Source organism: Muscardinus avellanarius (genome assembly GCF_963383645.1).
Source record: "Muscardinus avellanarius genome assembly, chromosome: 13".
NCBI lineage: Eukaryota > Metazoa > Chordata > Mammalia > Rodentia > Gliridae > Muscardinus > Muscardinus avellanarius.
The window spans coordinates 11715477-11740371 of NC_137799.1; the positions used below are offsets into that span (position 1 = coordinate 11715477).

The window sequence follows — 24895 nt, forward strand, 5'->3', positions numbered from 1 at the left end:
GTGGATGAAAAGGGAGTCAAAGCAGCCTCACCTAGGAGTTCTCAGATTAACCCTCTCTGTTGCTAACTTCACCTTCAGTGTTGATCGTACTCAGCTCTGATAGGAATGGAGAGACAAAGTTGTATTTCTTATTGGTGATAGGTCTCACTTTGTTTTTATCAGTAAGGGTGCTCATTCAGACATTGTGCCAGTGTATTAGAATAGTGGGTTTGGAATACATGAGCCGGCCCAAGGACAGGGGGTCAGCTATTCAAGACAGGTTTTGGAAACAGTGAATTGCGTGGAGCCATTCCCTCAGATTTTTCCCCTCTGTTGTTAAGGATGATATAAGAATTGGGTACCCGGCCGGGCGTGGTGGCGCACGCTTGTAATCCCCGCGCTTGGGAGGCAGAGACAGGAGGATGGCGCAGGTTCGAAGCCAGCTGCGCACGCTGGTTTAGGAGACCCTGTTTCCAAAATGAAAATGTAAAAAATAGGTCTGGGAGTGTAGCCCAGAGGTAGAAGGGCTTCCAGGAACCCCAGTACCACAAAAAAAGAAAAAAAAAAAAGAAAGAAAGAAAGAATTGGGTACCCAGTACTGGACCACAGTGAGTTTGGCTGGAAATACAAGTGCTAGCCACACTTTGGCCTTTTCATCCTGTTTTCTGGTTAAGTATAAGGAATTTGACAGTATTCTCTGGAAATACATTACTTTACTGGTGGTTTATATCTTGAAAAAATTTTAAATACAGATTTTATTTTAGGGTTGGGAGGGAATTAAAGAAATGAATCAGATAACATAGGTTCTTTTTCCTTCCATTCCATTTCTTTGTAAGAAGGAATATTTCCATCTGGCCCAGTGAGAAATTTAAACTCTAAGACTACAATTCATTAAAATGGGTAGAAGATTAATATTTAGTCTGTCAAGATCAATACTGTCCCCTCTTTGCACTAATTGTCAGAATATCGTGCGAGGGCCGCCGAAGGGTGGTGGTGTGCGGCAGGACCCTCACATCACAGGGAGATGATTCAAAGGCAAACTGTCCTGCACCCTCTGGTATCGACTTGCAAATTAGCATCTGGAATCTAATTAAACAAGCTTAATGAAAGTAGCAGCTGAATGCTGCTGGAAAAGACAATCAGCTTTTTTCCCCCTCTCTGATACATATTCTGTACTATTGAAGTTGGTCACCAAACACATCATGTGAGCACAGTTAAAAAATTAGCATTTATTTGAAGAATAGAAACTGTTTTTCATTCTGTTATGCATTTGGCATGCTCTGGCGTCCCTTGAGAGCCATGCCACAGCAGATAGTGCACAATATTTATAAATCCATGACAGGCAATAATAGCAACTTGAAAAATTCTTTTGCTAGAATCTCAAGTTGAGAGCTGCCAAAAGCTGAGAGGATCAGATCTGCAGTGGCAGCTGCTGTGCCCTACAGTTAGAATTCTAGACTTTGAAGATGCTCAACTTAAAGAAATGAAGACTGCAGGCTTAGCCAATTTTTGCAGGTTTCTAGAGCTCTGGCTCTCTGCCTTTTGAAGATGACTTGCTGAAGCTTCTCCACTGCCTGAGGCATGCTAACACCAGCAGGATCTTTTTTCCCCAGTCTTAGTGTGTCTTCAGTTTTAAGTAGCACATGCTTAGTCAGTGCCAACTGCGATGGTCCTTTCTGTGGTTGCAGTACCGTGGATGAGCTCTTACCCTCCACCCTTCACAGAGACGCTGCAAAGATGGATGGTGACGTCTACAAGTGCCACTTCAGCCGTCTGATTTATGGAGTCTTGTTTCATCACTTGGCCAGTGCTGGCCTCTAGAGAAGCCCTTGCAGATCCTAAAGATGTGAGTGGCTCTCGCCCTAAAGGCTCGTGGTTACCCCTCAAACATGATGCCAAAACCGAGCGATCGAGGAAGCAGAATTAATCTGTCATTGTAGGCGGCTGTAGACCCACTTTAAATAATGAAAGTCTTGCTACCAATTTGTTGTTCTGACAGCAAATCTTAGAAGGAACTGTGTGTTTGTTTTTTAAGCCCAGTAACAGAAAGACACTGAAGTTGCAGATTCATTTGCTTTGCAGATGGACGGTAGTGTGAGCGATCTGCATTATTTTGATTTTAAAAAGTCTGTTTCGTTTGGCACATGGGATGGTCCCAGAGGTAAACAGAGAGCATGAGTTGAGTATATGTCAGATGGGAAGGGGCATGGTGCTTAGGCGCTGGAGGATTGGGTGCTAGTCTGTCTCCACTGCACTCACAGCATGTCTCTGGGCAGGTCGTGAGGGGGGACACAGAGATGTAAGATGGGGACACAGAGACCTACCTGCAGCTCGCTGCATGGGCTGTAAAACACCTTCTATGGAGGTGTGCGCAAAATTGGCTCTAAAATGTCAGCTGCTTTTATTTTGTAGTTATTCAGTAGAAGGATACAAATGTCACTTAAGCAATGAGGAATGTGATTATTTGTGCTGGCCTTAGACTTGGTGATTTATAGTATTGGCGATAAGGTCCTTCTTTCCTAACTAAAAGCTTAATATTGAAGACAGACCATGACGACAATAGACAAAGCCTGTTCAGCACATATCAGACTATGAAAATATTTGCCTTTTTACTGTGGAAAAAAGCTATTGAAAACATCATATGCCTGTAGTCCTAGTACTTGGGAGGCTGAAACAGGAGATTTGAGGCCAGCCTCAGCAACTTAGCGGGGGCCCCCCAACAACTCATTGAGACCTTGTTTCAAAATAAAAAAGAAAAAGCGCTAGGAATTTAGCTTGGAGAATGCCCCTGGGTACAATCCCAAGTAACACCAACACACACACACACACACACACACACACACACACACACACACACACTTATACTATGCTTTGTTCTAATAGCCTTTTCTACATTACCTCACTTACTTTTTTAGCAGTCCTGTTGTCCCTGTTTTGAAGAAAAGAAAATTGGGGTTTAGGGAGGTCAGATAATTTGCTGAGGCCATACAGCGGTCAGGGATAGAGTCAGGATCAGCCTGGCTTTGAAGCCCACTGAAGAAACAGGCACTGTTACTCTGACTCTGCAGGTCTGTGATTCTTTGCCAACAGAATGGGAAGATCTTACTCTGGACAGCAGAGATGTGGGCAGCTTGGGCCGTCCCTTTTCTCTGGTGAGGTTGTAGGAAGACAGCAGAAAGCCAGACAAGTGACAGAGGGCTTCTCTCTCTGGTGAGCATGGCGATTGGAAAGAGGGAGAGAAGGCTAAGCATAAACAGGTCATTTGACTACTGAAGGTTCTTTTTTCTGAATTTTAGATATTTTTCATCTTTTAATTGTCCTCCACACCCCAGATACCCCGTGGTTGTTTTTTCCTCTTGAAAATTTTAAAATATTATTTACAAGAGAGCTGTTTTTCTCTAGATAGCTGATGTACAGATGGCATAGCCTGCCTCAGATTTATTTAGTAATGAGACCAAGAAGTCTTTAAATACTGGTGAGTGGCATTTGTCCATTTGAGGCAAATCATGAATAAGTTGAACAAAAATAAAAAAATAAGCAAGACTATCCTATTTGAATAATGAGGTGCTCTTTTTTCCCCAACTGCCAAAACTTTTTAATCTTCGTCAACAATTGTTCCGTCCTCCGTCTTATTTAGGTTGCATCTGCGGACTCTGAGCTCAGGAGCCCTGACAAGCGGCATATGAATTCTGTATTCATTAGTGATCTTGATCCAAATGCCTCTGTCCCTGCCACGGGGCTCAGGTGTGGAAGCTGCTGGCTAATCCCACCAGCTGACACTCGGAGGTTTAATGACTCCATGGGAAGGTGACCACTTGCTGGGAGGTTTGCTGGCGGAACCCACACAGCAGACAGTGGAGATCAAGGGAGACGACCAGTGTTAGCCAGAGCACCTTCCTGTGCAACGTGAGCCCCGGTGGCATCAAACACAGAGTTTAAGTAAATGCAAAATTAAAGAAGGAATATGACCTTCGACAACTACTGTAAACAATGAGTTCCTATCCCTGTTGATGACCTGTAAGACCATTTCATGTAACATTTTAATAGGATTCAGCTTAATAAGCTGAACTTGACTCACTTTTCCAGATTTTAGAATTTAAGGTGATGTTTGTCTGGTCTGTTTAGGTATCTTGTATGTCTGGGGGAAAATGTACAGTTAGAACCAAAATCCTTTTTCATTAAAAATGCTTCCAAGGATTTAGACGGACATTTTTGTTTATTTTGAGTTCTTTTGTTTTATGTTCTTTTTTTGCTGGTACTGGGGGTAGAAACTTGGCATTCCTAGCCACACGCCCTGCCCTTTTTTTTCTCTCTCCTTCCTTCCTCCCTCCCTCCCTTCCTCCATTTATTTATTTTTTTGCAGGTCTGAGGATTGAACCCCAAGGGCATTCTACCTCAGAGCTACACCTCCAACCCTATTTTTTTATTCTTTATTTTGAAACAGGGTCTCACTAAGTTGAGGAGGGCCTCACTAAGTAGCTGAGCCTGGCTGTGATCCTTCTGTCTCAGCCTCCCAAGTACTGGGATTACAAGCGTGCGCCACCGTGCCCAGTTTATTTTTTATTTTGAAACTGGATCTTGCTAAGTTGCTGAGGCTGGCCTTGGACCTGTCTCAGGCATGCACCACCATGACTGATGTGTGATCGCTTGCTTTAAACAAAGTATATTGGAATGTGGGTTTATTGATTGACTAGTGCCATGTCACTAGCTGCTTTGACTTGTTTTGGTCCTCTGTTGTAGAAATATTGGTTGCCTTATTATTTACTAACAGCTTCATTGGTACATGATTCATTTCCATCCAACCTACCTATGTAAGTGTACAGTTCACTGATATTTATTTATTTATTGGTCCTGGGGGTAGAACCCAGGGGCTTTTCTACCTCTGGACTACACTCCCAGACCTATTTTCTACTTTATTTGGAAACAGAGTTTCACTTAGTTGCTGAGAGCCGCACTCAGTAGCTGAGGCTGGCCAAAGGAGTGACCCTCCTGTCTCAGCCTCCCAAGTGCTGGGATTACAAGCGTGCGTCACCATGTCTCACCAGTTCAGTGATTTTTAAATATGCTCACAATTATTACCACAATTTTATTACCTTAAAAATAACAACAAGCCGGGCGTGGTGGTGCACGCTTGTAATCCTCGCACTTGGGAGGCAGAGACAGGAGGATCGCGCAGGTTCGAAGCGCGCGCTACTTTAGGAGACCCTGTTTCCAAATAAAAGTGTAAAAATAGGTCTGGGAGTGTAGCCCGGAGGTAGAAGGGCTTCCAGGAACCCCAGTACCACAAAAAACAAACAAACAAACAACAAAAAACAAATTCCAAACCTATTAGTAGTCACTCCTCATTTCCCCCAACTCACCTAACCCTAGGCAACAATAATATACTTCCTTTTTCTATAGACTTGTCTGTTCAGGATGTTTTATATGCACGCCATCATACACATGGTGGCTTCCTCTACTTATCGCAGTAGTTTGCTAATCACATCGAGGCATGTATCAGTACTTCATTTCTTTTTACAGTCGATTAGAATTCCATAAATGGACATACCACATTTTATGTTTTCCTTCCATTCATAGTACTGCTATGAACACTTATGTACGAGTTTTGTATGAACATATGTTATGACTTCTCCTGTGGGTATGCCTAGGAGTAGGATTGCTGGCTCATGATAACTTTGTTTAACCTTTCATGGGACTGTCGGATCTTTCCACAATGCCCACACCACTAACAGTGTATGAAAGCTCTGATTTTTGATCCTTATCAGTGCTTACCTGGGCTTTTTTTTTTTTTTTGGTACTGGGAGTGGAACCCAGGCACATTGTACCTCCGAGCTACAACCCCAGCTCCAGTTTTTAGTCTTTTTATTTTTGAAACAGGGTCTCACTGAGTTGCAAAGGGCCTCCCTAAATAGCTGCGACTGTTCTCGAACCCTGATCCTCCAGTCTCCGCCTCCCGAATGCTGTGGTGGTGGTGTTGTTGTTGTTTTAATGACAGTCATCCTGACGAGTATGAACTGGTGTATCACTGGTTTAGAGGATTCACTTACTGATTAAGAACTAGTGCAACTGTAGACATATTTAGATGGAATGGTTGAAACATTGAAAATGTACACTGGATTTTGGCAGTAATGGGGTTGATGGTGCATTTGCTTAAATGTTGAAAGGCCCCTTTTGGGGCTGTCCTCGAGGGTGTTTCTATTATTTGCTTTTGGCTCTAATCCTGCTTTTTAGCTTTCTGTTAAGACCTTTAGCAATGAACATAGTGAATTGTGTCTTTATTGTTCTATCAAAAAGTACATTAATTTTCCTCAATAGTTTTTTTCCCTCTGGTTTTATTTAACATAAAACATTAGGTTTCCAAGGTGTCAGAACACTAAGGTGCAATACCTAGGGCTCCATATGGAATTATTTTTAGTGGTGATTTCCAGTGGTGTTGACCAGTTAATTTTAGAAATGAACAGATACTGAAGTTGGTGTTTATGGTTCAGCGGATGATTTAGGGAATTCCCGTTAAACCTTTAGAGGCGGTGAGAATGAGAACCATTGTTGACGGCATAAAAGCTGCCACCAGCATCAAATGTCTTAAGTTGCTCCCCCTTTGAAGAGCATTTGTTGTGAACTGGAACCAAGCGGCACCCTGATTTGGAGAGGGAGAAAGGGACTTGATGAGTTGAGGCTAACCCTTGGGTCTTCTCGTTCGCTTTTGCATTGTGGGATATGGCAGGGCAAGCTTTTCTTTGGTCTTTAGCCCACTAATTCTGGAGTGATTTTGCTTCCTATCATACAGTATTTGGATCTCAGGAGTAATTTGCTTTTTCTTTTTGATTCTATGAGACTAGTTAATCTTCTTGACTTGGAAGAGGCTACTGGCCGACAGTGTAGCACACACTTGTAATCCCAGTACTTGGAGTCTGAGATGGGAGGATCGAAGGTTCAGGGACAACCTCAGCAAGTAGTGAGACTCAGCAACCCAGTGAGGCCTTGTTTCAGAAATAAAAATAAAATAGGGCCGTGGGTGTAGCTTGGAGGTAGAAAGTTCCTGGATTCAGTTTCAGTACTTAAAAAAAGAAAATAAAACCCAGCTGTTCAGTGGGTCAAAGTCCCTGTCTCCTCTCTGTCCCAGGCCCAGCTAATGGTGATGGCTGGTTTTCACCGTTGCTGTTATGTTCTGACTTTGAAGTTGGAAGTGGGGTGTTTCAGGGAAAGGGTAAAGGAAATTTTGGAAAGTATGTATAATTTTTCCTGTGTAGTCTTAGGAAATAAAAGGGCAAGTGGGAGGAGGCTGAGAAGAAAAGGTCTGGTTTACCAAAATCGCCACGAGGTGGGAATGGATTCCTCTTGGCATTCAAGAATCAACAAATTTGAAGAAAGCGATCCTGTGTAAAACTTGAAAGTAAATATTTTCAGTTCTTTGAGGAATACTGACAGGAAATCTATAATATATTGGCAGTTATTGACTTTGTTGATTCTTTTTTTCTGCTAAAAATATTTGTGTGCCCCATGTCTTCACCCCATGTAAACACTGAACTTCACATTCTTACATAACCAGTACGTAATCACTCAGAAGATAGGCGCCAGGGAGTTCTTGCACGGCCATTAGCAAAGAAGATTGAAAAGAAGAGGTTTTTTATTTTTTTAATTCTGTAGTAGATAGGTGATTATTTATGATGCATTTTGAGCAGGTATTTAATTTGAAGTGTTTTTGCTTTGCATATTTCCTATAACTGTGAAACATAGGGGAAGATATGCCATATAGGAGAAGTATTTCACTAAGTATGTTGCTTGCTACAACTGTGGCAGAAATCTGGCAGGCCAGACATAATTTCTGTGTGACTAGGGACTATTTAGTCAGAGGCTAGGGCTAGAGTCAAGGATAGCATTGAATGGAATAAATATTTGGTGACTTCAAGAGTACAAGTGGAATTAAAAGGAAGATATTGCTAATAAAGTATTTTGCATTGTGATGTCAAAGAGAAAATGGGCTTTATCTTTCTCTTATCAGATTAAATTGCCTTCACTAACTTCTGTCTGTTACATAATTTAAGGCACTAAAAATGCTCCCTTTATCTGGGCTATTTTTTTCTGGTACTCAAACCATACTAAGCTTTGGAATATTGAGCTCTTTGAAAAGATATAAAAGAAACTATTATTATTCACTGATTGTATTCCATTCTAGAGATCTATTTTATGAAATTTTTAAGTCATAACCACTTCTGAGCATTGACTTTCGGGGAGGAGGGGCATGAATTTCCCCGTCACCATGAGGCTCCGTGCCACACATCCAAGAGGTTGTCTGTGGTTAGGGGCTTTCCAGCCCTTGAACAATGGATTTTTACTTGGCTTGCATATGGTTTAGAGAAATACAAGAAACGAAATATAAAACTAAGTGTTACTGGGTGATAGCTTAGAATCTTATAAGTTTGCCTTGGCAGGTAATTTGGCATAAATTGTTAATGTAAATCTGGGTTAGTGGTGAAGACGTTATTTTAGTAAAAAAGATAAACTGCTGATTAATTCAGCATAGAACTCAATTACAAATTGAAAGTGTCTCTGCGGGACTCCCGGGCCCTAAAGACAGCAGATGTTGAATTGATACTCCAGCATATTTCACAGTGGTATGAAATATTAACATGGTTTATTATACTTGTGTGGTATGCTATTGGAAAGGGGGAGGTGGTGAGCATGTGGGTGTGCAAAGCCGCCCACCATTACACATCCGCTAATACACACTGAAGTGTGATTGGGAATTTTAGGAGTTTTTTTTTTTTTAATGGAATAGCTCTGTGGAAAAATTAAGTTTAAAATAATATTTAGGGCTAAATATTTCAATGTAGTACCCGTGTATGTTTACATTATCTGTGCAAGTTAACATTGAAAACGGCCAACTTTGTAACACAGGTGTGTAAGTGTTCGGTAGGACAACTGCCCACAGGATGGGGGCCTGGAGGGCTTGAGCCACGCTTCACTGAGTCAGTTGTCAGCTTTCATGGGCTGGAACATTAAGCTGCTATACTGTTTTTACCTTCTGATCTAAAACATATGGTAATTTTTAGAATGCCCCTATATTTTACACAGGCAGTGAAGTTTCTCTTCTAGCCAAAAAGAAGAAAAAACTTGACAGTTTTCATATATTTGTATCAACTCAAGGGGGTAAAGCCAGCAAATTTTTTATATCAAAAGATCAGAATAGCCGGGTGTGGTGGCGCACACTTGTAATCCTTATGCTTGGGAGGCTGAGACAGGAAGATTGCACAGGTTCGAAGCCAGCCTCAGCTACTTAGTGAGGCTCTCAGCAACTTAGACCCTGTTTTCAAATAAAATATAAAATAGGTCTGGAGCCGGGCGTGGTAGTGCACGCTTGTAATCCCAGCATTCGGGAGGCTGAAACCAGAGGATCGCGGTTCGTGGACAGCCTCAGCTACTTAGTGAGGCCCTTTCCAACTCAGACCCTGTTTCAAAATAAAGAATAAAAAATAGGGCTGGAGGTAGAATGTCTCTGGGTTCCATCTCCAGTACTGCAAACAAACAAACAAATAAATAAATAATAGGTCTGGGAGTATAGCCTGGAGGTAGGAAGCCTATGGGTTCTACCTCCAGTACCACCTTAAATAAAAAAGATCAGCATAAACAGAACTGCCAATATTTGATGGGATTGGCAATTCTAAAGTAAAGAAGGATGTGACTAAACTTGGTTTAGATGAGATAGTTCAAAGCCATTACTACTCTCTGGGAATTTTTTTTTTTTCCAGTAACAGTCTATGTCAAGTTTAGGTTTTGCTAGCCAAAGTAAAAACAGTTCCAGAAATAGGCAGGTGATTTTGGTAAGAATGGACGTGGATATCTTCTGCCGCCGTGATGGCTTTCTTAAGAAAAAGGCACCTCTTCTCAAAAAGCGAAGGCGGGTAGAGCTCGGCAGGGCAGTGGCGGAAGGCTCTTGGTGTGCACGGCACTGAGGCCTCAGTGAGCTGAAGGGTGGTGGTCCTTCAGAGGGGAGGAGGGTGGGCTTGCAGACACACACACACACTGCATTGATGACGTTCTGTGCCCACTTAGGAGGCGGGGCCCCTTCCTACAGGACGTCTACAGCCTAGTGCGGCAGGCAGGACTGTAAACAGCGTACACCAAGGGTGTAACGTGGGAAGCGCAAGACCATTACCTATAAGGAGGGCCGGCGGCAGTGAGGCAGAAGAGATAGGGCGGCCTCAGTGTGAACGTTTGTCCTGGGGTTGGAGGGCTGGGCCGGGCTGCCTGGAGAGGAGGAGACTGTTGTGGATGGGGCGCTTCGCCCACAGAGGCCTGTGGGTCTTGCTCAAACTTTCAGTTGTGCGATTCGGGAGTTTGGACAGCCAAGCATGTATGGAAACGGGAAAACAAAACTCCAGACAGTATCTAAAGTTGTCTGGGTGGTCATTTCTCGAGTCATTGTGGCCTTTTTAATTAGCATCCAGTCTTCAGTGTGAGATGCGGCCCTGTGCCCGCATGTGAATATTTAGTTTAGAAAGCTGCCACGTTCCATTAGAGGTGGCTGTGTTTCAGCAGTGGGTGCAGGAGCGGTGTAGACTTTTCAGATGTCCTTTGAGACTCACGTTGCAGTGTAATTGGGAGATGCTGGTGCTTAGTGTGTTGTGCATGGCGGAATGTGAGATTACCTGCTGTAATGAGACCCCAGCAGCACACCTCAGGAAGGTAGTTAAAGTTTTAACCTTACCGGAGAATGTTACTTGTGGGTTTCTGTGAGATAATTTATACCACTCTCCCCTAACCCTGGAATTGTACAGAAACAAAGATATGAAGTTGTGCCAAATAAGATATTGTAAAATTCCGAGTAGCATAGGTTTTTGAAAATATTCTCAACGAGTACTGTGTCAGCAGAATGCAGTCACACTTGTTGTTGTCACCCTGTCATGACGTTGGAATACAGTTTCTAAAGTCAGAACAGTGGTGATAGCAAAATGTAAAGCTATAAGGACCTATTAACATACGTCAGTATAATCAGATGAATGGAGTAGGGATGATAGAACAGCAAGGATGGGGTGAGGGAAAGCACGCGGGCTTTGGAGGACTGACTCTGCCTCTTATGTAACCTCCTGTAGCCCCAGTTAATAAAAGAAAATTCACTCCTAGAGTGGGCTGAAGTCGGCACTCAGAGAATCCTTAGGAGGACCGTGTTTGTGAATTGCTGGTTGGGTTCTCACGAGTTTGCTCTCTCATCCTCTCACTACTACCTCTTGCTTTGAAACTTTATAAAGAAAAGTAATGTGCATTTGCTTTTTCCTTGGTTTGAGATTTGCAACCAACAAATGGCCTGACGGTAAAGTTAAATGGTCTCTTCTTTATTGGCATACAGGGTGGCCACGAAACACTTGGACTCGTTCTGGCTGAGAGGCTTTCTTCCAGCATCCTAGGGAAATGTGACCCTTGGAAGTCGCTACGGAGGAAGTGACCCTCCCAGGCTTTGCCTCTGGAATTTCATGAGTATGATTCTGTTGTAGAAAAGTCCTCACATCACGAGACTTTCAGTTTTACCAAATGCACACAGCCACATGAGCAATGGGATGTTGTGAATATACAGCTAAACACTGTAGAATAATTTTAGAGGTGAAATGCTGCTTTAAAAAGGTAAACTCATGAATTATTGATAAGTTACATCTAATTAAGTACTAGACAAGCATCATTAGTAGTTTCGGAAACTTTGAAAGTTCTGTTTTCTTGGGTGGGGAAAAAAATGGACTTTTGAATCGAACTGTGCCGCCTCTTGACCCTTCTCGTTGTTGGCCACGTGCCTTTGGGTGTCATTTCTCCTCCCCTGGGTCTTGTTTCTTGGATTTTTAAAATGGGGCTAAGGGCAGTACCCCTTTTAAGGGTTGTTTTGCAGAGTAAGTGGAGAAATGTACTTGGCACCGAGCCTGCGCAGTAAATTTTCTTTCTGCCTCCTTGTGGAATGTAATTTCTAGTGAGGTAGAGGGAGTGAAATGTGCTCCAGTGATAGGGCAGCGAGCTGTGTGTGGAAGGCGCGCTGAGCCAGCGTTGATGTCGTCACACTGAATTTCATTTGGTGTACAATGGCTACTTTCATAATTGATCGCTTTGAACTGGGAGCTGAAAAAAACTAATTACCCAGTCAGTACCCAGTTCTGTCTTATTAGTAGTTCCAGAAGAGTGAGGCTTTTGCCTCCTAACCTTGTTTGTGAACGTTGGAGTAGAATTATTACTTTGTGTGTGTGTAGGGGCACTGGAGACTCTAGCTCTGAGCTACACCTCCAGCCTATTTTATTTTTATTTTGAAACAGAGTCTTACTAGGTTGATGAGGCGGTCCTCGAATCTGCTATCCTCCTGTCTCAAGCCTCCCAGTTACTGGGATTACAAGTGTGTGTTACCATGCCTGGCTATGGAGTACAGTTAGATCACGCTCCCATCCATTATGGATTCCTGCACACTAGACACTGCGCCAGTGGCTTCTCCTGTGTGTGGAGGACCCTATTTAGCTAGTATCCACAAATGCTAATTAAAATGCCAGGTGCTAGGTGGCTTTAGGTCCTCTTTTGCAAATGAGGAAATTGGGACCTAAAAGTGTTGAGTGATTGTACCACCAGGGCCACGCAGTTAGTAACTAACAGGACTGGATTCATGCCTGGATCTTTATTCTCTTAAATTTGGCACCTCCTCCCCCAACCACAGTCAATATACTGAGTCTGTGTATCAGCCCCAGACCCAGAAGTTTCCTTTTAGAATCCCCCCTCCCTGCTAGTAACTGAGAGCTTGTCTGAAGACTGTGTGAGCCTCGGGGCCTGGGCAAAGGCAATCAGATGCTGATGGAGAGGGATCTGGGTTAGTGGCCCCTCGCGATGCCGCCCCCCTCTGCAGTCTGCCTCACTTGCGGCCCCGCGCCTGCTTTTTCAAGATTGACCTTGTGCAGGGCCAGGCCCTCTTCTCCCTTAGAGCTTCTCCCCACATTCTTGCTGCTCTTGTCCCTACAGACACCCAATTCCTGTACTCTTATTTGAGAGTCCTGCTGCCAACAAAATGGCATTTACAAGTTGATTCCAGCCCAGGCACCCCCACTCCAGAATAGCCCCAGGGGGCTTCGAGCAGCTCTGACTTTATCTTGTCCCTTTCAGGCAGCATCCTTTAGACTGCCGCAGAAGCTTGCCATTATCTAGAAAAATGTTAAGGTAACCATCATCTCTCCATTAACCCACCAGAAAAATCGCTGCCAAGACCTCAGAACTGGCCTTTGCGTGCCGCGTGTGTTGAGCTGTGCGTCTGTGCCCAGGACTGGTGCTGGTCCAAGGCTCTGTGCCCCCCACCTGCCCACTCCCTGCATCGCTGCTGCCCACCACCCCTGGGCATTGAGACCTTCCACCCCTAGGCACGTGCTCTCTGGCTGAGCCACACCCCAGGCTCTTGCTGGAGTAGTCCAAGTCACCTGTCACCTGCTTTCGGCATCTCTTCTCCTACTGCTCTGGTTGTAGTTTCAGAAAGCAAAACTTTGTTAATTACGTTATTCCCTAATAAATTTTTTTTTAATGTCTTCTCAGTGCTTAGCACAAAAGAACAAAACAGGCACTCTGTGTGGTCCATAAATTCTCTGGAATTCAGCCCCATTGGACTTCCGGCCCAGCGCCCTCCTCTTCCCATCTTCCCTGCGCGCCTCCTGCCTCATCGCATCTGCCCTTTGGTCTGGCCGTCTCGCCCCTCTCCAGCCTCATCACCTGCACCCCTGGAAACCTTCGGCTTCTCTGTCAGGCCCGCCTGGGTAGCTTTCAGCTCTTGTAGGAGGATTAACCATTTGCTTCCCTTCAGGGGTCTGCGGCTCTAGCCCCCGTTCTCCCTGTGGCAGCATAGCAGGTTCATGGCCAGGGTCAGGCCGTGCTTACCACACGGAGCTGGCCTAGATGATTCCACCCAGGCTTTTGTGTCAGTTGGAACTTGCTTCCTTTGTGGCCACCTTGAAGCTTCGCTGAACGAAGCTGTGCTGCACTCCTCGCAGCCCTGCCTTGTCCTTGTGAGGCCTGCAGGCCCCACAGCCTCCCACAGGCACCTCCAACCTGCAGGGGCGCCGGGCTCTGGAGCCGGAGGGGGTCGGCACGTGTGCACGCATGCTGCTGCTGGCCTCAGGCTGGTTCGTCTCCACTTCTGACGGGCTGGATTGCTGCCGTCACTCGCCCTCCCCATCCTGACACGTTTGTCGGGACCCATGAAGGGGATCACTTTATCGTTCCCATTTCAGGCAGTAGCCCTTTGAGTATGTCTAGGAATTTACTGCCGCAGCTATCACTGGCTGCACGGTTTTATGAGACAGAGATATTGTTAAGATTTCATTAGTACCTGAGTCAGCCTCGTTTTCATTTTGAGGATTGTTAAATGTGTTTCTAACTTTAAATTCTGGTTTTTTTTTTTTCTCTCTGATTACACTTGATTCAATGTAGCCTTGGAGATATATATTTGTATACACATATGCTGCAAACACTAATTTTTTTCTCCTTGTGGAAAGCAATATGTTCTCCTCTCTTTTGGTCCTTTTCCCTCTGGAAGCTTAGGTATTTTTCCTTGCATTCACTGTCAGATTCTCCCCAAACCACTTGCCCACCACCAGTTTTCTTCATGGTGGGGTTGGGAGAACAGAGGCTTTGGTGTACCAGCCTCAAATTTGGTGTCAGTCCTGGCTTTCACCCCAGGCACAGCCATGAGTCCTCGGGTGGGCCAGCCAGCCTTCCAGGGCACCTGTTTCCTCACCTGTACAAGGACATGAGGGTTTGTTAGGGAATGACTGAAGCGCTGTGGTGGTCCTCGCCCACCCTTGCTTTCTCCCCTACAACTTGCTCACACATTTGTAGTCGGTGGCAGGGACGCTCCTGTCCTTTGGCTCCTTCCTGCACCCCTGGGACAGAGGTATTGTCCCCACTCTTCAGGAGTAACCTTTGGCTCAGCGTTCAGCTTTGTGCTGGTGATAACCCAGCCCTGCAGGGCTGCCCATTCTTGCTCACCTTTGCTTTGCTTTGCTTTTCTGATGCTACTGGTGATTGAACCCAGGGCCACTCTACCTCCAAGCTACACCCCCCAGCCCTATTTTTTTATTCTTTATTTTGAAATGGTCTCACCAAGTTGTGGAGGGCCTCACTAAGTAGCTGAGGGTGGCTGTGCCTCCCAGGCACTGGGATTACAAGTGCGCCACCACGTTGTGGCGCTGTAGTCTCTGACACCTTCCCAGTCTTCAGTTGAGGCCAGGCTTCTGCCGCCGTGGTGATCTGGGGCAGGCCAGTTGGTAGCCACATTTCTGCTTAGAACTCTCAAAATTCCTCTTGTGCCCACAGCAAGTTTTCCTTCATTATTTGCATCACTCAGGTCAGGGGCTCTGGGACCCTGGGCGGTAGCTCCGCCCGCTGTGCTCACACATCCATCCCCAGGCCTCCACACAGGCAGGCCACATTTACCTAAGCAGCGCAGGCCAGACCCAGAGCTTAGCTTTTGACACATTGCCCAGTCTGAAGAAATATATTAAATTAGTGTTTCCACCATAAAAGATGTAAGCCACACATGGGATGCATCAAGTTTGTGCGGGAAGTCTACTTCATTGGGGGGAGGTGGTGTTTTAAACGCTTTTCCGAGCTCTTTAAATTTTATTCAGCCATCAGCCATTAATGACTCCTTCAGGCTGCATCAGTGGTTTAGTCAGAACCTCAAATGTCAACAGGCCACCACAAAGCATCGTGTTCACACCTCTTCCTCCCTGCTGCTGTCTTTGAGTAGTCCCCATTGAGACTGGTGCAGTTGTGGAATCATCCATTTGGTATTGATCTGTCTCATCATTGTGTCTTTGCATTTGGCAAAGCTTTTTGAACTCATTTGGAATTAAGGTTCAGTCTTTCATTTGTTGGTGTAAGGGCCATCACTGTGCTGGTTCCGAATACAGAGCTGGAGGATGCGAGGTGCATCCCGAGGTGCACAAGTTTGGCCCTTTCTTTTTAGAGTCCAGACTTGCACATGGTCAGACTTAGCTGCACATCATTAGAGCAGTAGATTTTCTCCTGTTGGTGCTGGGGATTAAGCCAAGGGCCTTGTATATATCTGAGCCTCCCAGGTTAAAAAAAAAGTATTGAGTCAGGGTCTCATTAAATTGCTGAGGCTGGCCTGAAACCTGACATTCTCCTGTCTCAGCCTCCCAAGTGTTGGGATTACAGATGTGTGCTACCATGCCTGGCTTGTACTGTGGTACGTGTGTACACTTAAATCTATTCTCAGCAGCTTTCAAGAGTACATTATTGTTGTCTGTTATCCCGTATTGTAGAGTAGATCTCTTGAACCTGCTCCTTTGTGTCCTTTGACAAACATCTCCCCAGCCTTCCGGTGCTTGTGAGTTCTGAGTTAACTCCATCCTTGTTACTAAAGCAGCATATTGTCACCAACTAAGTGGAACTAAATGTGAATTGAAGCCGGGTGTGGTGGCGTACGCTTTTAATCCCAGCATTGTAATCCCAGCATTCGGGAGGCTGAGACAGGAGGATCGCGGTTCGTGGACAGCCTCAGCTACTACTTAGTGAGGCCCTTTGCAATTCAGTGAGACCCTGTTTCAAAATAAAGACTAAAAAATAGGGCTGGTGGTGTCGCTCGGAGGTAGAATGCCCCTGGGTTCCACCCCCAGTACCACAAAGTAAATAAATAAGTGAATTGAGAGGGGACAGAAATATGGGCCAAAGCTGTGCTCCCCTGGGGGACAAAGGCGGGAGAGCCAGCTTTCCCCAGATTCCGGCCTGGAGGTTGACAGAGCAGAGGGACACGCTGGTTCACTCCAGAGAAATCTAGAGTCGGGAGTCCTGCTCTTCCTGACAGAAAGGCTATTTCTTTCCTTTTCTACCCTTTACATCAGTTTCTTAGCTAGAAAAACAGTAAATAACCGATTTTGTTTCTGTCTAAAATCCTTAGAAATATTTAGTTACTAATGGATTGTTTTCAATGACTGGCCATGTACATGTATTTTCATATTCCAGAGCCATATCTAAAATAGAATGTTAGGTCTTCAGTCAGATGCATTTTTAATATTTTGCCTGCCCCCAATATAAGTCAAGCATTATTCAGATGCATAACTGAGCAGTCCAATGTGCAGGCTTTATTTAAAGTGTATTAGTCTGATGCTGGACTGTCCAGGACGCCCATTGGCTGGCACTCTCAATCTCGAAATCACTTCAGTGAGAAGAATTCAATTGTAGCTGTAGACAAGAATAATGTGGAAAAGTTTGTTTGCAGTACTGTTTTGGACCTGCACCATAGTGGATGCCGAGGTAATCTATCAGTTTGTGAGTGTCTACAAAATGCAACTCTCTAGATAACAGGTTTAAAGTAAAGATTTAATACAGTCTCCATCTCCTATGATGTTGCAGTGACAGTTTAAAGCTCATTCTCTAAATCTCAGCAGACTTTATAGCCAGCAGTGGGCCAATAGAAAGTTTAATAGCATTACAACACATAAATCATCTTTTAAAGATGCTACTAGTAGCTCCAATATTAAATGCAGACAATCGCCTGTGGTATAAATAATTTATCAAACACCATTTCAGATTAGCCTTCCATGCTGAGTTATTTATTTTAGCCTTTTCTGTACGATTCCTAAGGCACTTTTTGAAAGATCCATTACTGGTCAGTTTAATGAACTTGGGGGTCTGTTTTGTCCCCTCAAGCGCCGGGTGCAGCTGTGGTGACCATTACGTGGCCGACGTGGACCTCTCTGTGCCTTTTACAAGTGCTGCCCATTTGTCATGCAGTGGTAAATGGAGCTGCACATTGGAGTCCAGGGACGCATTGTGCGGGGCGGTGATGGAGACAAACAGATAGCTCCATAAAGTGCTGCTTGTCACGGCTGACTTGTGGTACCGTACATCACTCTTATTGTAATCTCATTTAAGAAGCAGGGCGGCCCGGGGGACTGATACTCCCAGTTAGTTTGGTCTTTGTAGCCATAAAGCAGGAAGTGCTCCTTTTATATTCTCTGAACTTTTAGGAAGTGTGCTTTTTGCTTGGATTAATTATTCCAGGAACGTCTCCATGGCACTGGTGAAGATTTGCAAGCAGGCTTGTTTGGACCCCCTTCTCCTGGCGTGGGGTTTGGTACAGGCAGCTGCTGCTCAGAGGTGAACTGTGTTTTTAGGGGCCCTCTGGCTTGTTTTATTAAATAAATTGCTGTTTATTAAGCAATAGCGGTGTGCCAGGCACTGTAGTAGGAGCTCTGCATCCTTGATATGTGATCTGCCGCAGTCCTGTGAGGGAGGATTTATCCCCATCATCTTCCAGAGGAGGAGTGGGAACTCGGGAGAGCTGGGGGGGCTCGCCCGGGGCTGCCTGGTGTGAGGAGGATGCAGCCCAGCCTGTCTCCACTCCTGCCAGTGACCTTGGACCTGGGCCTCTCTGCTGTCCTGCAGTCACCGGCCTCACAGTGGTCTTTTTGCTGAGCATCTCAGAGTAAAAGAAGCCATCCTTATCCTGGAGGCCATTTTTCTAGTAGCTCAGTTGAGTTCTTTTGGACCTCATACACACGGAATCTCCAAGTTCCCTTGGGAGGAGCAATGGAAATGCTGGAGCAGCTGGCCCAGCAGGGGGAGGACACTGCACCTGGGCTAGCCAGCTGGGCACAGGCTCTGCAGGCCCTGGGCAGCTGCTGTCCCCAGGCAGATGCCAGTCAGGACCCAGGTCCCCCTGCATCCACTGGGAAGGGGAGGTACGACTGACTCCCCTGGGAGGAATAAATCCCAAAGTAAGAGGTGATACTTCCTGCGTTTATTGTAGGCCAGAAACAGCCGTAAATGTGGTCTTTCCCCACCTCTTGCCTTTAGCTTACGAGTTTTCATGATAGCTATCTTAAACATTTGGTAGCACGTGTTAAAGACAAACACTGTTTAATGGCAAAATTTCATTATAAAGAAAAGACCACATGAATATGCCCAGTGGTATATCTATATAAGTGTCTAGAATTCTGTGTATGGTACTGTAAAGACCATATTCACCATGTAAAGCAGTTCTTGCAACATAGTAGGTCTCTGGAAATTCTTATTGAAGATATCAACTATGTAAGTAATAGTAGAATATGGTGTTTTTTACCCCTTTGTTCTTTAAGGTTTTTGATGGCGAGGGTAGGAATATGTGAACAGACCTTTGATCTTAAAGTCGATTAGACATCACAATGTAGAGCTTGATCCAGTGTGGTTGAGAGTAGAGAAGGCCCCTCTCCATGGTAGTCTGCGTATTTTGGGAAACACAGTGCTCCCCACCTTGTAATGGAAACATCAGGAGCTGCTTCCAAAGAGAAGTTCACAACTAGCATCCTTCTTCCTTTAAACTTGTCTGGGCCATGAGTGTCCTGCTGGTGGGGGGAGCGACAGAGCTCTGAACCAGGACTGCCGTCAACTGTCCCTGACTGGTGAAGTGCTCCAGCCCAAGGAAGCCACTTGGGGGCTGGTGTGGTCTTTGTGTTTTAATACTTAATATTTACTAGCTGTTTGACTGCGGGCAAGTCATCGGTTCCCTCAGCCCTAATTTCTGACACTACCAACCTCAGAAATGGGGCAGCAGTAACTGGGCGTCATGATGGTCATCCGGGTGCCTGCTGCAGCCCTGGCACGTTATAGTAGGTGCTCAGTAAATGCAGAGTCTGGTCCATTTTACTGTCTTCAGTCCTGTGTGTGAGGGGAGGGTGCAGTTGGGTGGGGGAGTCAGAAACTTGAGAGAGAGAGAGAGTGTGTGTGTGTGTGTGCAGGTGTGCACGCGTGCTCTGGGGTTGACCCAGTGGCATTCTACCTCCTAGCACACCCCTAGCCCTGTTTTACTTTTATTTTGACACAGGGCCTCACTAAGTTGCTGAGGCTGGCTTTGAACCTGCGATCCTCCTGTCTCAGCTTCCCAAGTACTGGGATTACGAACATGCGCCACTATTATTTTCTTCTTTAAGGAACTGTCTCCAGTAGAATTGATAGAGGGGGTAAAATTTAAGAGATACATTATCCTAACTTTTTTTATTTTTTGAGGTGCTGCGTATTGAACCCAAGGGCAGTCTATGACTCTGACCTATACTCCAAGGCCTCACTGAGTTGCTGAGGCTGGCTTTGAACCTGTGGTCCTCCTGTCTCCGCCTCCCAAGTGCCACCTTGGCCAGCTTATAGTTCTGATTTTAAAAAAGCCTTTGCACTTAACAGCACAAACGATAATTTTATGAGTAAATCAAACTACACATACGTTTCAAAATTTGTTACCTACTTACATTACAGAATGTTTGCAAAAGAGAGGAAGAACATTTAGACTTTCACTTCACTGCCAGCAGTCTGGTTCCTGTGTGCGTGGTCGAATTCACTGACGTTCGATGCACATGTGTAATAATGCCTTTATTACAGCTTCCTCTAAAGCTTCCTCCATTCCCTGATCCCCAAATAAAACCATTTGGGAACTTGAGGTCTGCAGCACTTTGCTGCTCACGGGATTGTGACGTTCTCTAGGTGCTGTTGGCTGCAGCAGGGCACCAGCTCAGTGATGAGAAGAAACAGCGCAGAGAAATGGTTAAATGGCAGGAAAGAGAAGGAAGCGGGAGAGGAGAGGGCAGGCCAGCGGGTGCAGGCTGCTTGCTGCTGTGCAGCGCGCACACACGCACGCACGCACGCGCGCAGGGCAGGGTGGAGGGAGGCGGCCAGCCTCTGCCGTGTGTGTGGCGGTATAGCAGCAGCCTTCTTGGCTAAGGTGCTTTCTTTGCTGCTGCTGCCATCATTGGTTTCTGGTGAGGCTTTGGAGAGACTGCTGAGAACCCCAGGAGAGAGGCCTGACTAGAGGATCTTGTGGAGTGAACTGTGTCTTCTCTCCCCTGAGGTGCCACTCAGGAAGCCTGAGGGTCAGGATCAAGATAACCTCGCGCTCCTCGAGGCCCTCTCCACCGAGCCGTCTCGCCTCCTGTCTGTAGAGGGCACTCGTGTCACTGCTATCCCAGGCTGGCTCGGGGCAGGCAGGCAGAAGCCCTGCGTGGGCTCACATGCTCTCAGAGCCTGGACTTGGCGAATCTTCTGAGGCTCTCAGGCAGGAGTTTGGGCAGAGTCTGTGTTTCTTGAAGGATGCTACTTGGATGGGCTCCCTAGTTCAGCTGGATAGGTTGGAAATGGGTACAGCCGACGAGAGCCCTTTTTTTGGGAGGCCGGCTCATTTCTCTCCTTGTTCCATAGTGGCTGGAGCTTGGTGCCCCAGGCCCTGCCTGCTGCCTTCTGGTGGATGGCTGTCTGCTGAGTCCTAGTACCCACCTTGAAGCAGAAGCATCCCTGAGCCAGCCAGCGCTCCTGAGGCTCCTACTCAGTTACCCTTTAGCCCTCACACACTGCGCTCTGTCCTTGGGTCTTGATGTTCCCCTGGAGCTTTGGGCCTCGCCCATCTCTGCAGCCCTAGCTCCTAGCACAGAACCAGCCTTCTTGACTAAGAAGGAAACAGTCACCGGGTCACCGGTAACTGCCAGGGTACTCGCTGCGTTAAGGCAGAGCAGAGGAGAGAGTGACTTGAAGCAATGAGTCACGACAGTGAACCTTTAGGCACCTGAGTGGGAGGAGATACATTCTCTTGGGCAAGAAGTCCCACCCTTGGCGCTGCCAACATTTTTCTAGAAGTACGGTTGTATTTTGATGCCACACTGTGTCCATCTTCACCCCTCCATTATGTTACCAGAAAGTAGCTCCTATTCCTTGTTGGGTATTTTTGATCAGGGGTTAGCAAGCTAAGCCCATGGGTCAAATCTAGGCCAACACCTGGTTTTGTTAATAAAGTTTTACTGGGACGCAGTTATGCCCATCTGTTTATGCATTGTCTGTGGCTCTTCTGTGCTACCATGGCAGAGTTGAGTAGATGAGACAGAACTGAGTGCCCACAAAACCTAAGTTATTCACTCTCTGGCCCTTGACAAGAATCGGCCCATTTCAGAGGATTCGTGCTCTTTCGTTAGCAGGTGTTTCTGGTTTGGTGGTGACCATGTGATGTCAAGGGTGTAGTGGAGCCGAAGTGGTTTAAAGGCCCAGCTCCCCACTTCTCAGCGGAAGAGCTCGAGGCACATCAATGGGGTTTTTGAGATCATTTGTTTGTTCGTTTCTTCCTCCCTCCCTCTTTCATATTGGGGATGGAACCCAGGGGCATTCTTCCTCTGAGTTATACCCTGAGCCCTATTTTTTATTCTTTTTTTTTGAAACAGGATCTCACTGAGTTGCAAAGGGCCTCACTAAGTAGCTGAGGCTGTCCATGAGCCGCGGTCCTCCAGTCTCAGCCTCCCAAGTGCTGGGATTACAAGCGCACGCTACCACGCCCGGCTTATTTTTTTCTTCATTTATAAAGCTGCATTGAAGACCTGTGCACTTGCCAGGAGAGGCTGCACCACTTGCAAACACACCTCGAGGGCTTCAGTTGTGCATGTGTCCTTATCTTTCCCAGGAGGAGGAGGCCAAGAAGCTGGTGAGCGAGGCCATTGCAGCCGGCATCTTCAATGACCTGGGGTCTGGAAGCAACATCGATCTGTGTGTCATCAGCAAGAGCAAGCTGGATTTCCTCCGTCCCTACTCCGTGCCTAACAAGAAGGGCACCAGGTGAGTGGCCATGGCAGTCTTCTTTGTTCCCATGGCCTCGGGCCACCCTCTATCTCATGGTATCCAGACCAGGTTTTCTGGGTTCTGTCCCAGGCTGAGGGAAGCTGGTTCCCAAACCAGCCTTACGCACAGACCCACAGGCCAGTGTTTGCCTTGTGACAGTGGGCCACTGTTTTTGGTAAGGGCAAGTGACTTAGTCTAAAAAGTGTTGGTGGGAGAGGTCCAGAAGAGCCCTGAGTGCCTGCGACCTGCGGAGGACGTTTGCATAGCCTCTGCCTTGTGTCTTAAGGAATCCCCTGAATTCTGAATGCATGCCTTTGAGGGATATTTTTCAGCCAAGCCAGCCTGCAGCTTTTCCTCACTGGCCCAAGATCTCTGAACCAGTGGCTGGGAGCCTTGGGAGCTAGTGGCCCTGGCTGCACCAGAGGGAGTCAGACCACATGGGCGTCCCATTGTGTTGGGAGAGCTGGGCTCGGGGTGAGGCCAGTTGCTTGCTGAAGAGCCTGGGCTGGTGTGTGTGCAGGTGAGCAGCCCGCTCACAGTTCCTCATGGTGTGCAGCTGCTTGACCACCCTGGCTGCTCACCTCTTCCTGGGGCTCGAGCAGCCCAGAATGTGGCTTCTGGGATTTCTGCCACCTGCGCTCAGCCCCACAGCTAGGCCGGGCTTGCAAGCACGGGACCGCTGGAAGGCTTGCTTTTACTCCCAGCTGTGGGGCCTCCCTCCAGGAATGCCTCAGGCCTTCGCTGTAGAAGGCGCCCAGCGTTGTGGAAGCTCAGCACGTTTGGGTAGGGCGGCCGGTGGGGACACTAGGCAATCTCTGAGGAGCCCACAGCATTCCTTGGGCCTTGGGCAGGAGGGGAGCAACCTTTCAGGTGCAGAGCTATGTTGGGAGAGCAGGCTTGGCCCAGCTCCCTGAGAGAGCATGCGCCGGGCAGGTCGGGGGGGCTCACTGTATCTAGTGGAACAGCGTTCCTGGAGAGGACTCCGAAAGCCACATTCGAGCCATTCAGAGGAGAATTTGTGGGCTGGGGATGCACTTCAGTGGGAGAACACTTGCCTAATAGCACGAGGCCCTGGTTCCATCCTCAGCACCTTGAAAGGAAAGAAAAAGGGAGAGAATAAAGGAAGGCATCCCATGCCCCGCGCAGGGATGGGCCTCGCCTCGCAGGTTACTGTTGCGCTTTGCCCTCCACATGCCTTCATCTGGAGGAGGCCTTTTGTGTCCACACCTCTGCACACAGGCCACTGGGACTGCTCGGTGGAGATTGCGGGGCATCTCCAAGCCTGCTGGGGGGGTGCATGGTGAAAAGATGCAGCTGCTCAGTCCCTTTCAGAGGAGAGTGGGAGCGGCAGGTTTGCAGCGTAAAGGTGAACCCTTCTCTCTGTCCTGACTCCCGAATTTGATGTAGAATTCAACCAATGCCCTTCTGCTTCCTGCTCCTGGGAGCTCCAGTACCTACATGAGCACATGGTCGTGGCTCAGCCACAGCCCTCCCGCCGTCCATGCCAGGTGGACTGCAGGACCGTCCCAGTTGGGGCGCCCCAGGAACAGTTGGGTCTGTGCCGTTGTTGGATTACACTGTAGCTCCCGGCCTCCGTGAGCTGCCGGTTTCCACAGGCGCATCTGAGACCCCCCAGGGCATTGTTCGCTGTGTTGAGAGTGCGGCCTGACGCGAGTGGCCCCCCAGAGCCTGGCCGTGCTCCCGTCGGTGGGAGCCGGGTCAGTCACCCTGGTTGCCGACAGGAGGAAGGATGAACTGAGGAAGCTCTGCCTCTGGTGCTCACAGGAGCTTCCGGGAGTTGCAGCATGAGCTCACATGACCAGGCACTTCCAGCATGTGGGGAAAGGAGTGAAAGTGCCCATCAGGTGCTGTCTGCCCTGTCTGCCCTCGTCTGCCACACACCACACTTGAGAGCTGAGGAAGCGGGGAGCCTTGGGGAGGCGGGGGCCCCAGGCCCCAGGCCCCAGGCAGAGCCCGAGGGTCAGCGCTCTAGTCTAGCCGCCACCTGCCTGGCCACGGCACTTTCTGCTCTCTTTTTTGGCACCTGGTGAACCCCAACTTTGTGTTTTCTGTGTAGGTTTGGCCGGTACCGGTGTGAGAAAGGGACTACTGCTGTCCTCACCGAGAAAGTCACCACGCTGGAGATCGAGCTGCTGGAGGAGACCGTCCAAACAATGGACACTTCCTGAACAGCGTCGGCGGTGGCTAGTTATCGCGCTGGAGACGGGCACTGGGTCCCCCGTAAGACGTTCATTTTGCTACTGTTTGCTGAATGAGGCTCAATAAAAAATGAGAACCGAAATGGGTGACTGAGGTCTGGGGACTGTGG

The 24895-nt window shown here is 47.1% G+C and overlaps 1 protein-coding gene across 1 annotated transcript in view; it reads left to right on the forward strand.

Annotated features, from left to right (window-relative positions):
- Positions 1-24849, forward strand: part of PSMB7 (proteasome 20S subunit beta 7) — a 62120-nt gene extending 37271 nt beyond the window's left edge. Inside the window, exons 7-8 of the mRNA XM_080709550.1 lie at positions 22412-22563; positions 24644-24849. Coding sequence (XP_080565676.1) covers positions 22412-22563; positions 24644-24755 — 264 coding nt within the window. The 3' untranslated portion in view covers positions 24756-24849. The remainder of the gene's footprint in view (positions 1-22411; positions 22564-24643) is intronic.
- The last annotated feature ends 46 nt before the right edge of the window (positions 24850-24895 follow it).